Below are 15,514 nucleotides of genomic sequence, written 5' to 3'. Positions count from 1 at the left end.
TCAATTTAATATGTTCCTTTGCGTTACATAGTTTAAGTATTTCAAAGTATTCTAAGTATTTAGATTGAGTTGCTAAACCGGAGTAATTTAATGAAATACATTACTGATTACTTTTTAAAGCTAGTATTTTGTCATCTGTAGTGAAATACATTTTAAAAGTAACCATACCAGCCCTGTTTAAAGGTAAGGTTGTGATTAGGGTTTGGGTTATAACTTCACAGGATTGTTGTTCCAGGATCAACAAAACATGCTGACCCAGGAACATGCCTGCATCAGAATGTGCCGGTCAGTCCTAAGAAATCAAATCAAATTAAACCTTAATTGTCAGATAAGATAAAAAAAAGAGTAGCAACCATCTGGATATAGAAAGGTTCAGCGAGGTCTTTACAAATTACAGAGACCATGAAACAGATTTAAATAAGTAAATCCACATTGTTCTTAAGCAGGGCATCTTCCTCCACCATCCCTTATTCATAATGCCTAAGAGTTAGGGCATAAATGGCATAAATGTAAAGTTTTACCAGCAGTTTGTAAAAGATAATCAAAAATAGTGAGAACATAGGAATATTAAGATAAAAATAGTGGAAAAATTTTCACTTAATTCATGATTCCAGTCTCCCTCATCAATACAGAAAGGAAACTAATAACCCTACTAAAGCAACACACATGGAGAAGGAAACAGAATATGATCCATTGGAGCTAACAGTTGTAGATCCATTGAGGCTAACAGTTGTAGATCCATTGAGGCTAACAGTTGTAGATCCATTGAGGCTAACAGTTGAAGTTCCATTGGGGCTAACAGTTGTAGAAGGGCTCTTTATAGAGGTGAAACATGTACCCACGTTTCCTACCCTGTCCACAGCTACAAGCTCTACTTCCTGAGAACAACAGGAAGCATTGTAGAAAGCCACAGTCACATTTGTGCCATCCGCACTCATCACATTGCTTAAGCTGAGAGAGCCATTGCCACGACTGAGGGACACTCCGGCTATGCCTGTACCATTAACGTCTGTTATGTTGGTAGAGAGTTCCCATGATGCCCTGCTGCATTCCACAGGACAGTCAGCTTTGATGCTCACTGCCTGACAGACAGGGCTAGAGAAATCAGTGACCTTCCAAAAAAAAAATATTATGAGGTTAATCAGAGTCAGTGAAAGGATAAAATGCTAATACTGTTTGCATGTAAAAATACAGATGCATAGTGTTGCAGAAAGTTACTGTATATATTCTCCTCAGAGGATGGTAAATTTTAATCATTTATACTCGTTTTCAGCTTTTATAACAGTTACCTTAGTCATGACAGTGAACCGCAGTGCCATGTAATTTGAGTCACCAGACTCTGGATCTTCTGCCTCAATAGTGAGTGTGACATCCGTCCCTGACTCTGTGTTGGAGGGTGCAGTCAGTGTTACAGTTCCCTGAGCACTTCCGTCTGTCCCTGCATTCAGAGAACTGGGGAAAGACACGCTGAAGCTGCGGTCTGTCCGAGCTCGGATAGTGTAGCTGCCGCCTGTAGCATTAGTGACCAATGTAAAGTTGACAACAAAGGGGGTTCCAGGTTCTATAGTGCTGTTTGGTTGGGCCTGAGAAGAAACATGTTTAATATGATTAGAGATATTGTATTTTGTATTTTGCATGTCTTATTTATATTATTTTCAGAGGTTTTGCAAATTCCATATAAAAGTTGTGTCAGTGATGATAGAATTTTCATTTTTGGGTGAACTAGCCCTTCATGCTCACCGTGATAGTAAATCTAGATCCTTGTTGCTGGGTGGGTGACTGTCTCAGGAACTGACTAGGCAAAGATCGAGTTGAGTCACTGAACAGCCCCTTCAGCTGCACCACAAACGCCCACTCTGGGATTCTGTCAATGTTGACCAGGAAGTCTGTCGCACCGACAGCTTTGATAGTCCCATTAACAACATCAGATCCTGAAGCTTCAACCAGTAGCACGTCAGTCACTGTGAATGAATCTCCTCCAGTCACAGAGACAAACAAAGTAGCATTCCGACCTGATCAGTAAGAGAAGCATTTTGTTTGTTTAATTTACATTGATGATGAAAACAACAACAACAACAACAAAATAATAATAATAGTGTTTATACACTCCTGTTCAGTAAGATATATATATATATATTAGTGCTGTCAATCGATTAAAAAAAATTAACTAATTAATCGCACAATTTTTTAAAATTAATCGCGATTAATCGCAATTAAAAGACTGAAACTTTTTGGATATGTAAATGTAAAATGTAAATAATTAATGTAAACTCAAGACAAAGAAACTATTTAAATTCAAAATATGATTGTTTATTGGAATTTTTGTTTAACTTGTAACACAGATTTTCTCATGTAAACAACATACCTGCAATAAACCATCAATATCCTCCAAATTAACTGTTGGCTTGAAAGCCATATTTATTACAGAAATAAAAACACAGGCATGTAAGTACCATTTGAATTTCAAAACAATCAATGCCAATAAAAAACAAAAATGATTTCCATGTTGAATTCTAAGTGGACTGCAAAAAAATTCCAAAGTATAGTCATTGCCAGTGCTTTAAGTGGGCCAGTACGCACCAGTACTCAGTACCGCCACTTCCAGATATAGCTCTTGAGCGTACCGCCACCTCTCCGTGCGCCCAGAACGTGCTTGTAGCGTACCGGTACGCTCATTTGGACATCTGTTTTAATAGAGGTTTTAATCTTTTACCTGCACTGCCGATTTTCAGAGCGCCCTTCACAATGCAAGCTTCCTAATTCATCCCACCCAGAGCAGAAACTACATTACCCATTCACCCTTAAGTTATACAAGTGAATAGCGCATGTGTTGCTTTTCCCACTGTTAAGTGTCAACAACTCAACGTGGCCGGAGAAGGTGTGTGAAACTCGTTGTGAGTTATACTAAAGCAAAATCTTGAGTATTTATTGTCTGATAAACATTAAAAACTGTCTGCGGAGGTTGAGTCGTCCTGCAGCCCCCGCTGGCTGTTCATTGGCTGCAGCATCTTTTTTCTAAGTTCTAAAAAAATACCGTAGACGGCAAGGCACAAATTTAGATATTCATTTATCTAATTAATCTATAGCCTATGCACAAAGACAATATGATCTTTTTGTTCCCTTTTTGTTTTAAAGCTTGATGAAGAGAGAGAGCGCAAGTAGCTGCAGCTGAGGAGGACAGTGATGCACGCATACAGGAGTGATTGACAGTTCGCGGCACTGTGTACAAAAAATACTCCGCTACACAATTATTTCCTTATTTTCGTTTAAGCTTATTAACGTTAGCGTTACAGAAAGGTCTGATTTACGCACTGTTACAGTCATTGTTTTTTTTTTTTTAAACAATGACATTTGAGTTCATGATTTTAATGTTGCTGTTTCTTGTGGCAGACTGAATGAAGAGTAATGTTTCTTGTGGCAGACTGAAGAGTAATCCGGCAGAGTTTTATACTGAAACTTTCCGTCTAAAAGTCCTTCCTTGGTCTTATCCATATTTCTTTGCACGTTGAACACACATAGACCACAACTGGAAATAAAAAAAACTGCAACCGCGTTAATTGCGTTATTTTTTTTTAACGCGTTAAATATTTCAAATTAATCGAATGCGTTAACGCGATAATTTTGACAGCACTAATATATATATATATATATATATATATATATATATATATATATATATATATATATATGTATTAAAGAAGTTAAATTAAATTAAATTTAAATTAAAAAAAAAAAATTTAATAAAAAAATGTATGCATTTAGCAGACACTTTTATCCAAAGCGATATATATATTTAAGAAGTTAAATTAAATTAAATTTAAATTAAATTTAAAAATTAAAAATAAAAAAATGTATGCACTTAGCAGACGCTTTTATCCAAAGCGACTTACAGTGCATTCAGGCTATCAATTTTTACCTATCATGTGTTCCCGGGTATTCAAACCCCCAACCTTGCGCTTGATAAAGCGGTGCTCTACCAATTGAGCTACAGGAACACTCAAACACTCAATACATTTGTTCAGTGAGGATGCATTAAACTGATCAGAAGGGACAATTAACATATTCATAATGAACAGTCTACTAAAAGAATCCTGAAAAAAAAATATTATCATTGTTATTATTATTATTATTAAAACATATTATTGATCAAATAACAAAGCTTTGGTGAGCATAATATAAATTTTTCTCCCAAAAATATTTTACAATTCTTACCGACCCCAAACTTTTGAACAGTAGTGATAAGTAACAATCAAATGAAGATGACATCATACCAGTGAAAGGACGATTGGCTTTCGGTGTGAAGTCACCCCCTTCTATCTGCTGCACAAAGTTAAAGAGAAAGTTCACAGAACTCTGACCTGTAATCACAGATAAAGCGGAGTGAAAGCAGCTCACTGTGAGATGCAATACAATATTCCAAATAAAAACATTTTACGGATATTTACAATCTCAGTAGTTTAAAAAAACAAAACATATACCGGCAGATTAAAAACCCTTACCAGTGACTTTCAGGCTGTAGAAGCTTGTGGAGTTTATACTGATCTTCCACTCTCCTGTCTGGTTGTCAGGGTTGAGTTTTACTCTCTTTAGATTCCCTACAGTCAGGATGCTGCCCAGAGGACCATCTGTCACTGAACCTGACTGAGACACACCTGAAAGACAGGGGAATCTGCTTATTTTACACAATGATTTTGGTATGTTGTTTTTCTATTGGACAAAATAAAACCCTCATATCTGCAAACAATGTTCGAGGCGCACTGGCTCACCTGTCGGGCTGTAGATGGTGAAGACTGGAGAGTCTCCAGTGACATACACAGTCACATTGGACAGAGATGGATCTAAGACAAAGGTAAAGTTTTCTGCAATGGCTGGATTTCTTACCACCTGAAAAAGCGTCACCTTCAAGAAAAACAGAGTTGTTTTAAGTATGTTGCAGTGTTTCACAGCAAAATTCCCAGTGACATCATTGGGAAAAAATATAGCAAATATTGGGGTACATACTTCCCCTTCATCTTAAATTGTTCCTTTTTAAATATGTTGTAATGAGATTAAATAGAGAGTTGATACACAAAAAGGCACCATCTGTCATTCTTAATACATACAAGGGCTGAGGTAGATGCATCTGTAATGACTGCAGTGGCCTGAGACAGAGTAGCTCTTGTGACCTCTATGGTCTGTCCACCAGAAACATGGGCCAGATCTCTGTACAGCTGTATGTCTGACAGAGGTATTGATCTTGATGTAGAACCTTGAGATTGTGAGGCATCCCTTCTTCTACGGAATGAGGAGGGGTTAGTCAGCATGAAAGTGACCTGGATTGCGTGGAGAAAGAGCAGATAAAAAAACACAGAAAAATGTCATTACATGTAATCCAACAACACTTTAGCTGCAATTAGAAGTGATTTGCATGCATTTACTGTTGATTTGGTGCGTTCAATCATGGCTTGAACTGTGCTTTTTAATTCTGTGTCCTTTGCTGGAGCATCAGTGAAAACAAAAATGTCTGAAGATTGAGGAGCTCCTGCTAGTGCCAGCTGGAAAACCATGAGACAAAAAAAAAAAAAAAAAAAAAACAAGATCACAGGACCTCAAGATTATTATAATTTTTATGCTGGCTTTATTGTAATATAAAAGCTTAACACAGATGAGATATTCACAATAATCATATCAATAATGTAATCTTATACAGTATATCAGTTTAAAAAAATGTTTACAGCACCAAAATACATAAATATTAGAAACACACAGACCAGCAGTCCTGACAGGCACATCTCTGGAAGGTCTCCTCCACCAAATGCTGAAAGAGAATTGATTCTCTTTTTGAAAAGATCTGCATCCACAGTTCTTGTCAGAGGTCCAAAATCTGTTTGAGACAAAAACATCACAGAAGACTACAGCAACATGTTGTATGTAATTTAAACATAATTAAAAAAATAAATACAAATAAAAATATGTTGTTCAGTAATCATTCAGAAACTGTAAACATCGCACATGATGAAAGGCAAATACGTTTCTTTAATTTATTCCATAAAAAGTAATTCATTAACACATTATCTTTAAGTTAGATTCAAATCTGAATGAAAGTGGTGATGTATGAATGGATAAATAGTAATTTTTTTATTTGTAATTACTCCATCTATTTTCACCAGTTTTATGCATTCAGCCTAATTTGTAATGGGCATAATGGATCTGTTTATTAGCTAATAAAAATGTATAGTCAATAGAATATTCAGTCTCATATTTCATAACATTAGTTTTATTTTCACATTGTTGTCTGCCAAATGTTTTGATGAGGCACTGCTTCTTTTGCTTTTATTGGAAAAACAAGAACAACAATAACTTTGACTATATACAGTAATCAAATAAGCAATATGACCTGGATCATTAAATGGGACTAGAATGTATTCTGAAGGTTCCTCTGATGTTCCTCTCCTGCTGTCTATGATACTGAAGGACACTCTCTTGGCCTCTTCAATATCATCAGACATGCTGCCCGTGGTGTCAATCACAAAAGCCAGAACTGAGGTCTGTTTTAGGCCCATCAGTCTGAAAGAAAAAAACAAAACTGGCTAAACCTGGACAAAAAGTTCTGATTGTAGGGGCTGCTAAAAAAAAACAATTTTTGAACTTCGTCTCCATATCATCAGCAGAATATTTGAAGAGTTCAGATGCAAAAGCCTCTTAATGCCATCTGAAATTTTCATCTAAAATTAGGATTTTTTTCAGGCTCCTATATTTATGTTCAGTTAATTCACTTTAATAGCCTGGAAAATAACCTGCACATTGCCATTAAAGTAAAATGACTCAACCTAAGTATAGGAGCTTAATAAAAATCCTAATTTTAGATGAAAATTTCAGATGGCACTTAGAGGCTTTTGCATCTGAACTCTTAAATTTTATTCTTTAGATTTGGCAACTTTAGGCATTTTGTCCTTTCTTTCATTACAGAAGAATCCAAAACTGTGTGGTGTAAAAGGAAGATCTCATACCGAAGAAAGGCTTGGTCGCCTATTGCCAGTCGGATATCTTGCAGCACTTCCATAGTAGCATTGATGGCCATGTCAGCAGCTCGCTGGTGAAGGAAGCCATGCTCTGAACTGATGTCATCTTTATTAATGCCTCCTGTGGGTTCTCTTGAACTGGTCCTGTCAAGAAAGCCACCATGGCTACATTTGCCTGAAAGAAAGTATGAGTTTTTGTGGTACCTATTCCAGCCATCCTTTGGTCTGTGATGAAATACAGAATAGATCAACACTACACATGGGATGATAAGCTTTCCTACCAGCAGGTTTTGTGGAGGAGAAAATGCTGAAATATCCTGAGGTTAGTTTCTTTTGCAGCAGTATTTCTGGGAGAATGTTATCAACACAGTTTGGCCCAGTGCAGCTTTTGCATGTAGGTGTGCTGGGGCCTAGAAACACAGATAAGAGGTTTTAAAAGTGTGCATCTTTATATCATATTCATATTGTGGCAAAACTAGTTTTTAAACACACAGTTGGTTAGAAATGTACCTGCTATATTGTTGAGAGGAAGGTCAGGTTTGATCAGTGCGCTGAAAGGAGCAGTGCTTCCCAGTTCCACCCAGTTACTGTGGCTATAGAAATCCTGCACACAAACCAACAACACATTAATTAGTGAAAATAATGATTACATTTTATGAAATTAAATATATTCGTCACCTTACATTCATTTATAAATGCATTGCTTGCACTCTATATATTCCTTTATTTCAATTTGTGATGAATGTGACATACTCAGGCATATTCAGAAGTCTGTGCACTGTGCAGCACACTTTGAAAGAATTGGCCACAAGGGTTTTTACTGTTGTTTTTACTGGCTGTATATCTCCAAGAGTTTGTCCAAGTCTAGAATCGCCAGAATTGACTGAAATGTTAAAACTGTCTCATTAGTTAAAATTCTTCTGAGAATGCTCCATCATCAGAACCTGCATATAAATATTGCTAGCAATGGGAAGGTCAAGGGTTCAATTCAGAATGCAGAACTTGATCATATGTACACCCTTAATGCAGTGTGTGAGTCATAGAAAATAGAAGTCAAAGATAGAAATGCTGCTATATATGGCTAGCTTGAGAGAGAGAGAGAGAGAGAGAGAGAGAGAGAGAGAGAGAGAGAGATGCCCCTCCCTACTACAATCTCCATACATAACATACCTGTAGAGTGTGACATAGAGCTCCCAGTGAGATACGGGCAGAAATATAGCTTTCCTGCTGCACGCTGGCCTTTACTGCAGCCACACCACGAGTGATGAGACCCCGGCCCTCACTGAAAGCCTCATTATCTATGTGATGTGCCTCACTAAATGCAAAAACTTGATCTACACCTGCGTTGCTTAGATAAATTTCTATTATAGCTGAATAAAAACTGAGGGTAGAGAGGGCAGAAGATGAAGCAGGTGTTGAGCAGGCGCTGTGGACAGCAGATGGAGTCAACCTGTTGTTTATCTGGAGATGAAGAATGTCAAAAGTAGAATATTAATATTTATATTTAATATTCATTTTATTCATTTTATTTATTTATTTGGGTGTTTGGTTGTTCAAATTGGGTTACTTCTGTGTTTCAGTTCAGTTTTCAATCCAAATCAAGTGCATAGCATAACTTGAGGAGACAACTAAAAACTGCCGTTTCAAAATTCACATTGGAGGTGGAACTTATTTTTTGTAACAAAAAGTGAAAGTATTATTGTTAAACACAGACTTTTGTTACTCATAATAATCCATTAATTGTTTGTATTATTAAAAAATGCTAATTCATTCGGTTCACTCTTGAGTCTTTTTCTTACAGGCAGTGTGAAGTCGTGCCCCTTGGCAGTGGCTATGTCACGACACACTTCTGCTGCCTTGCGGAGGATGGCCATCTGAGTGATTTCTCGATGGGTGACGGAGCCGCCCTGAAAGAGAGGTTTGAATGCTGCCACCTGGGGGGGTTGAAAGAGGGTCCCACAGAGGAGAAATACACCAACTACATCCAGGGAAACCATGACTGTCCACAAGAACAGGTGCTGAGGAAAAAAGCACAATCTTTTACCAGGAATAACAGACAAAAATATAGACAGGAATAAAAATGTATATGGAAAAAATTGCTTTGAAAATATGGATTATAATTGATCTACAGATGCTAATAGATGAAGTGGAATAAAAATATTTTGAATGTTTACACATAGCCTAATAGCCCAAAATCTAAAAAAAACAATGAATGTTTTGCCTTTCCTTGAATTTTTAATCTTTAACTCGAAAATTCTCACAAAATATGTCATATTATACAATTAGACAAATAGTATGTATATATAAAAAAAACAATTGTTTGATTACCTGTTCGCAGATTCTGTATGTATCTACTGTATCTTATGCACAGCCTCTGTCAATGTTTTTATACACCTTTACACACGTGATGAAACACTTTCTGTTTCTGTGTCTGGCTGTAAGAATGACAATGAGGAAAACTATTTACTTCCTTATTAACTACACTGTAAAACATGCTCATTTTCCAGTTTAAGAAACCTCAAGAGAGTCTCAATACAAAAAAAAAAAATGCTATTTTCTTGAAACTACATAAAAATTCTTGTCAAACCAACAAAATTACCCAAAATGTAGCCCCAACTAGTTAAACACAGTTACCTGAACAAAGAATTTCATATTGTTGAAATGTTAAAGCTTTGTGAGTTCCCAGCATGATTTACGGCAGGAATAAATTATGAAGTTACTGTTACAGCATTATTGTTTTGCTCTTTGCTGAAGTTTCAACTTTTTTGTTATTGTTTTATCATTATTGTTAGTTAGTTACTTGTTGTACTGTGATGTATAGAGCTCATCTTTTTAACATTTGTTTGTCAACGTTCTTGAGGTTTGTGTGTCTGGTCTAGCGTATGTTCAACCACTTATGCTTATTTTCTGGATATCTTAGTTTTGTAAGCTGTATTACAAACAAAGACAATGTTGTCTGCTTATTAGAGTAATTGAGACTTGGTTGTCATTTGTAAAGAAACATACATTTGATAACGTGGTGACTTTTTAAACTTAAATGCTTTGTTCCAGGAAACAGAAAAAAAAGTATTACCTCAACAACAGCAATTGTTGTTTTAGCTGCTGTGACAATGATTTTTGTATCAGCAAAATAAGAAAATCAGCATTGCACGAAAAAGCTAATTTACATTGACTCAACAAAGTATCTTTATTGAGCAGAACTAAAAATCTATTGTTCATAAAACTTAAAAGTCTTACAGCATCAAGTTGCCTTACTTTTTTAAGAATTCTCAACAGTTTATTTTTTAAAGGATACTATTGTAGTAGCAAACAACACAGTGTTAACAAAAATTAATGAAAATGATGATTTTACTTATATTAAAATTAAATATATTAAATATATTAGTCACCTTCTATTCCTGAAGCTGCTTTACCGCAAGGGCTTATCAGGAATAGTTCATCAATTTCTCAATCCACCTCGACAACCTACGATGCTCCTCACAACAGTCACATGCACTATCACCCATCTCTGCAGCCATGCCAGACCCTGAACCTTGGAGATACTTGTCTATTGTCGGAGGAAAGAGAGCAAAGGTTAAGGAACCTTTACTTTATGCCTTTACTCCGGGTTGCCAGGTCATCTGAGAGCCAACTGCCCTACTAGCCCAGCATCCAAAGATACCACCACGGTGAGTTCTAACCCATATAATCTTGAAGTACATATCTCCTTGACCATTAATGAAGTTACGGTTGAGACAAGGCCTTAATTAGACTGTGGTGCAACGGGAAATTGTATTGATTAGTTTTGCCAACACTCGTAACCTTCCTCTTCCATGTGAATCCTGACTGGTGGTGGCAGTGCTAGATGGATACCCTCTGGGCACAGGACTGATCAAATTTAGAACCCTTTCAAAGGAATGCTTGCACTTTCAACCCCATGTCAGAAACTCCATTCCTTTCTCAAGAGTTGACCATATCAGATCTCCCTGTCGAATACCAAGATATCACAGAGGCATTCAGCCAGTCAAAGGCTTCTCAGTTCCCACCACATTGATCAAGTGACTATAAACCTGCTTCCTGGAGTGACGCCTATGAAAGATAAAGTGTTTCCCCTATCACAACCAGAGTCTGAGGCAATGAAGGGCATACATCGAGGAGGAATTGGCTAAAGGGTTCATTACACCATCCACCTCTCTAGCGTCAGCAGGATTATTCTTTGTGAAAAAGAAAGATTGAGGCCTGCTGCCCTGCATTGATGACCAAAGTTTGAATGATGTCACAGTCAAGTTTCGTCACAATCAAGTATTGCACCAAGCTCGATCTACGCAGTGACTACAATCTGATCTGTATCCGGGAGGGAGGGGTTTTCTCAACCACATCCGGGCACTACGAATACTGGTTTATACTGTTCGGGCTTTCCAACAGTCCGTTTGTCTTCCAGGCCTACATCAACGATGTGTTCCGTGATATGCTCAATAGCTGGGTTATAGTCTACATTGACGTTTTATCTACTCTGGTTCCCTGGAAATGCACGTTCAACACGTTTGAGCAGTTCTACAACGTCTAATGAATCACCAGCTGTATGCAAAAAGTATGGTGGCCGAGAGAGATCAACGCGCTACAATTTAAGAAAACACATGCAAACTGAAAAAACACCAGCAAATAAAAAAAACATCTTCATCAATTTGACAACACAAGTGTTGCAAATCCTCAAAGCACATGCATATAACGAAACACGCTGCAAATCCATCACAACATATGCATATAACGAAACCAGCTGCAAATCCGTCACAACACATTCATATAAAGAAATGCTGCAAATCCTGCTGTAAATAGCGCTGACCACAATGAAAATGTTTCAAGGGTACCCCAAAAAATGTCGGACCTGGCTGGGATTTGCTTATCGTGCAGTGGCTACCGGTCAGTGGAGTTGGTCAGTTGGAGTCTTTTGGATATTATTAGCCTAAATAAGTTGAATAATTACATGATTAAATGTAAAACGTTACTTAATTTGGCTAACTTTAATATCCTCAGCTAAATATAATTTCAAGGTTGATGAAAATACATTTTTCAGAGAATGTCTAACATGCGAGAAGTTTCTTTTTTTCTCTCTCTCTCTTTCAGAAACAAGCAAACAAATACTTAACACCAATTAGAACATAAACAAAAAAAGGGGGATACATATAACAGATATACATCATGGACAGTAAATAAAAAATAAATAAAAAAAATTACAATTTACAAATGACATTTTTTAATATGAGAGATGTTTTTATACTTTTCCTTCTTTCTGGTAGTTGAAATCAATGAGTCATAAAATATTTTAAGTTCTTTACAAAAAAATTTAAAGGAGGGAGTAATGGACATTATTCTTGCTTTATGTACATGAAACTTCCCAGAATTATCACCTTCAAAGTGTTATCAACTACATCTGATCCAGTATTACAATTCATAAAAAGGATCATAGATTCGTCTATTTTAATTATTTTATAAAATATATCAAAAAACAGCCTAGTTACCGATTTCCAAAAGTCATCAGAATATTTACAGTTACAAAATAAATGTGTAAGTGTTTCATTTTCTAAATTACAAAAAGAACATTTTGGAGAGACATCTTTTCTAAACTTGTTAATAAATGTGTTACAAGGATAGTACCTATGTAGTATCTTTAAATGTGCTTCATTTGCCTTATTTGGCAGTAAAAATTTATATTCTCAGTGGAGGGTATAAAAAAAGATTGTTTCCACTTTATGAGTGCTTTTGGGTAACAGCTGACATCACAGTTAATACATTTCCTAATATGTGAGTTATTACACTTAATATCCATAATATTAATATCTCCAATAACAAGATTTGGAATTTATCGGACAGCTGAATTATACCTGAGATGTACTTTCACAAGGTACAGCAACTTAGGGGAAATGCTTTTCACAACCAAATTATAATCTCTACAGGAAGAATCAATCCCTGAAAAAGAAACAAACTGCTGATAATTATAAATCTCACTGTTAATATTTAATAAGTCTGAAATAAATATAATTCCCTTATCAAACCAATCTTTTTTAAATATACTCTTGTTTTTAGCCAATACAAATTGGATATTCCATAGGATGCAAGTATGTGGAGAAAAATTATGCTTAAAGGCTATTTTCCATGCTTCTAATGATTGCTTATGAAAGTTAAATAATTTTATGGGAGGTTTACTATATTTGAAGTCACACGATAGTAGAAAGGGTAATCCACCACACTTTTAAAAAAACTAATTGGGGATAAATTTACTCTGGGCCAAACAATGTTTAATCCAATTGATTTTAAAAATAATATTAAGAGTGCTAAAATCAAGGACATTAAGCCCACCCTCTGAAAAAGATCTAATAATAGTTTTTCTCTTTACATATTCAGTTCTATTTTTCCAGATAAACTTAAATAAAATATCAGAACATATTTTAGGATTGACATACAATGACAGAGCAGGATATACCATCCTCGAAATTCCCTCAGCCTTGGAAAGCAGAACACGCCCATGGATAGTCAGATTCCTCTGAGACCAGCAATTAAAAACTGTTTTTGCTTTAAGTAAACATTTAGAAAAATTAGATTCCATTCTTTCAGATGAACATTTACTAATTATAATACCAAGATATCTAACGGAAAGTTTTACCTTAATTCCACATACATCTGATATATAAGAGTGATGAATGGTCATAATCTCATATTTAGACTGGTTAACAGAAAGGCCAGAGGCCTGCGAAAACAGTTTTAAAGCTTGTAAAACAATAGGGACCTGCCTTTTGTCTTTTAAGAAAATACATGTGTCATCTGCAAGTTGACTAATCAAGATAGTGAGGTCTGCAATTTGAATGCCTTCAATATTTGAACAATTCACTGTATAAAGATTAAGAAGCTCTGCAACTAACAGAAACAAAAAGGTAGAAATAGGATATCCTTGCCTAATTCCTCTCCCAATGACAAAACGTGGGGAAGTTCCAAAAGACAAAGACACATTACTTGTGATGTCTTTATATAGGGTCTGTACAGTTTTCAAAAATTTAGGGCCAAAACCGAAATGTCTTAAGACTTCATGCATAAAGGCATGCTCAACTGTATCAAACGCCTTATAGAAATCTAAAAACAAAATAAGCGCATCATCATTAATCAATTCGGAATAATCTAAAAGATCTAAAACAAGACGAATATTATTTGATTATTTGTGTCGACCCTTCATGAAGCCAGATTGTGTGAGTGAGATAACTTCTTCTAAGCAGAGTTTTAGTCTCCTTGCATATAAAGCATCTAATAATTTATAATCAGAATTAAGCAAAGTTATAGGGCGCCAATTATCTAAAAACTTTTTATCTTTATTGGATTTAGGTATTAAAGTTATTAAGCCTTGCTTCATCGATTCAGACAATTCACTACGGTCTAAACACTCTTTGAAAACATCTAAAATAAAATATTTTATATCATTACAAAATAATCTATAAAATTCAAGTGGTAAACCATCGGGGCCCTGGACTTTTATTAAGGTCGTAATTAAACTATTGATCTCTTCCATAGTAATCTCACCCTCACAAAGAGCATAATTATCTTCACTAATATTTGGAATAAACCGTTTCACCTCAAAGAAAAAATTATTAGATGACTCCGATTGAAAAGAAGAAGTATAAAGTCGCTGATAAAAGTCAGCTACAAATTTTTACATTTTGGTTTCATCGGAAGTTAGATTACCATTAATGTCAAGGGTTGAAATTCTTTTTAATTCACCTCTTATTTTTTCTAAATTAAAAAAATACGTTGAATTTCTTTCTCCAAATTCTAACCATTTTGCCCTTGATCTAACAAATGCACCTTTGGCCTTCTCTGCATAAAGAACATCAAGATCTTCCTTCAATAAGAATAACTTCTCCTTGTCCTGCTCACTAGGAGAGGACAGACATAAGATATTATTTATTTCCTTCATAATTGCAGAGCTTCTCGACTCCTTTGCCTTAGAAAGCCATTTTCCAAACTGTATAGAGTATCTCTAACACTCATACTTAAAAAGTTCCCATTTTGCAATAGCAGAGCCTGAGTTAACTTTAACATTTTCAATTATATTTCTGATACCTGAACAATATAGAGAATTTTGTAAAAAGGACAAATTCAGTTTCCAGTATCCTGAACGTCTTTAAAAATTATAATGAGACTTGGATATTTCAAGATCGATGCAAGCATGATCTATTAAAGGGGCAGGAGAAATGGTACGAGAACTAATAAAGGAAATGAGCCAGTCAGATATAAGCAAGAGGTCTATTCTAGATTTTTGTGACATGTCTGCTTTAAACCATGTAAATGAGACATTGTTTCCATGGACATGTCTGTGGACATCTAGCAAATCAAGGCTGCTACAAAGATCGTGTATAACTAAATTAAGGCTATTAACATTGAGTCTTGGGGGGAATCTATCTAAATGGAGATCAGGGGCCTCATTGAAGTCTCCCCCCATAATAACTGCTGCTGAAGGAAAAAGAAACTGGTTTAAAATTGAATTGTTG

General features: G+C 35.7%; 1 protein-coding gene across 1 annotated transcript; it reads right to left on the bottom strand.

The window, feature by feature from the left end:
* Positions 1-623: 623 nt before the first annotated feature.
* Positions 624-9,045, bottom strand: vwa10.2 (von Willebrand factor A domain containing 10, tandem duplicate 2). The gene is made up of 15 exons (XM_052571284.1): positions 8,801-9,045; positions 8,172-8,462; positions 7,512-7,605; positions 7,283-7,411; positions 6,990-7,176; positions 6,377-6,546; positions 5,751-5,863; positions 5,418-5,534; positions 5,103-5,312; positions 4,767-4,899; positions 4,500-4,652; positions 4,272-4,358; positions 1,741-2,012; positions 1,290-1,583; positions 624-1,112 (listed from the first exon to the last, which is right to left on the bottom strand). The coding sequence occupies exons 1-15, from the start codon at positions 8,996-8,998 to the stop codon at positions 624-626; spliced, it is 2,937 nt and encodes a 978-aa protein (XP_052427244.1). The 5' UTR covers positions 8,999-9,045.
* Positions 9,046-15,514: the final 6,469 nt, after the last annotated feature.

The sequence above is a fragment of the Carassius gibelio genome, chromosome A1, assembly GCF_023724105.1.
Source record: "Carassius gibelio isolate Cgi1373 ecotype wild population from Czech Republic chromosome A1, carGib1.2-hapl.c, whole genome shotgun sequence".
NCBI classification, from domain to species: Eukaryota; Metazoa; Chordata; class Actinopteri; order Cypriniformes; family Cyprinidae; genus Carassius; species Carassius gibelio.
Note: the sequence above shows the minus strand (reverse complement) of the source record. Positions and strands in the feature narration are given on the sequence as shown.

Coding starts and splice junctions, on each gene's coding strand:
- vwa10.2 (XM_052571284.1), bottom strand. CDS start 8,998: ATGGTTTCCCTGGATGTAGTTGGTGTATTTCTCCTCTGTGGGACCCTC. Junction 7,412..7,511: donor TCCTCTCAACAATATAGCAG/GTACATTTCTAA, acceptor CTGTGTTTCTAG/GCCCCAGCACACCTACATGC. Junction 4,359..4,499: donor CTACAGCCTGAAAGTCACTG/GTAAGGGTTTTT, acceptor CTGTGATTACAG/GTCAGAGTTCTGTGAACTTT.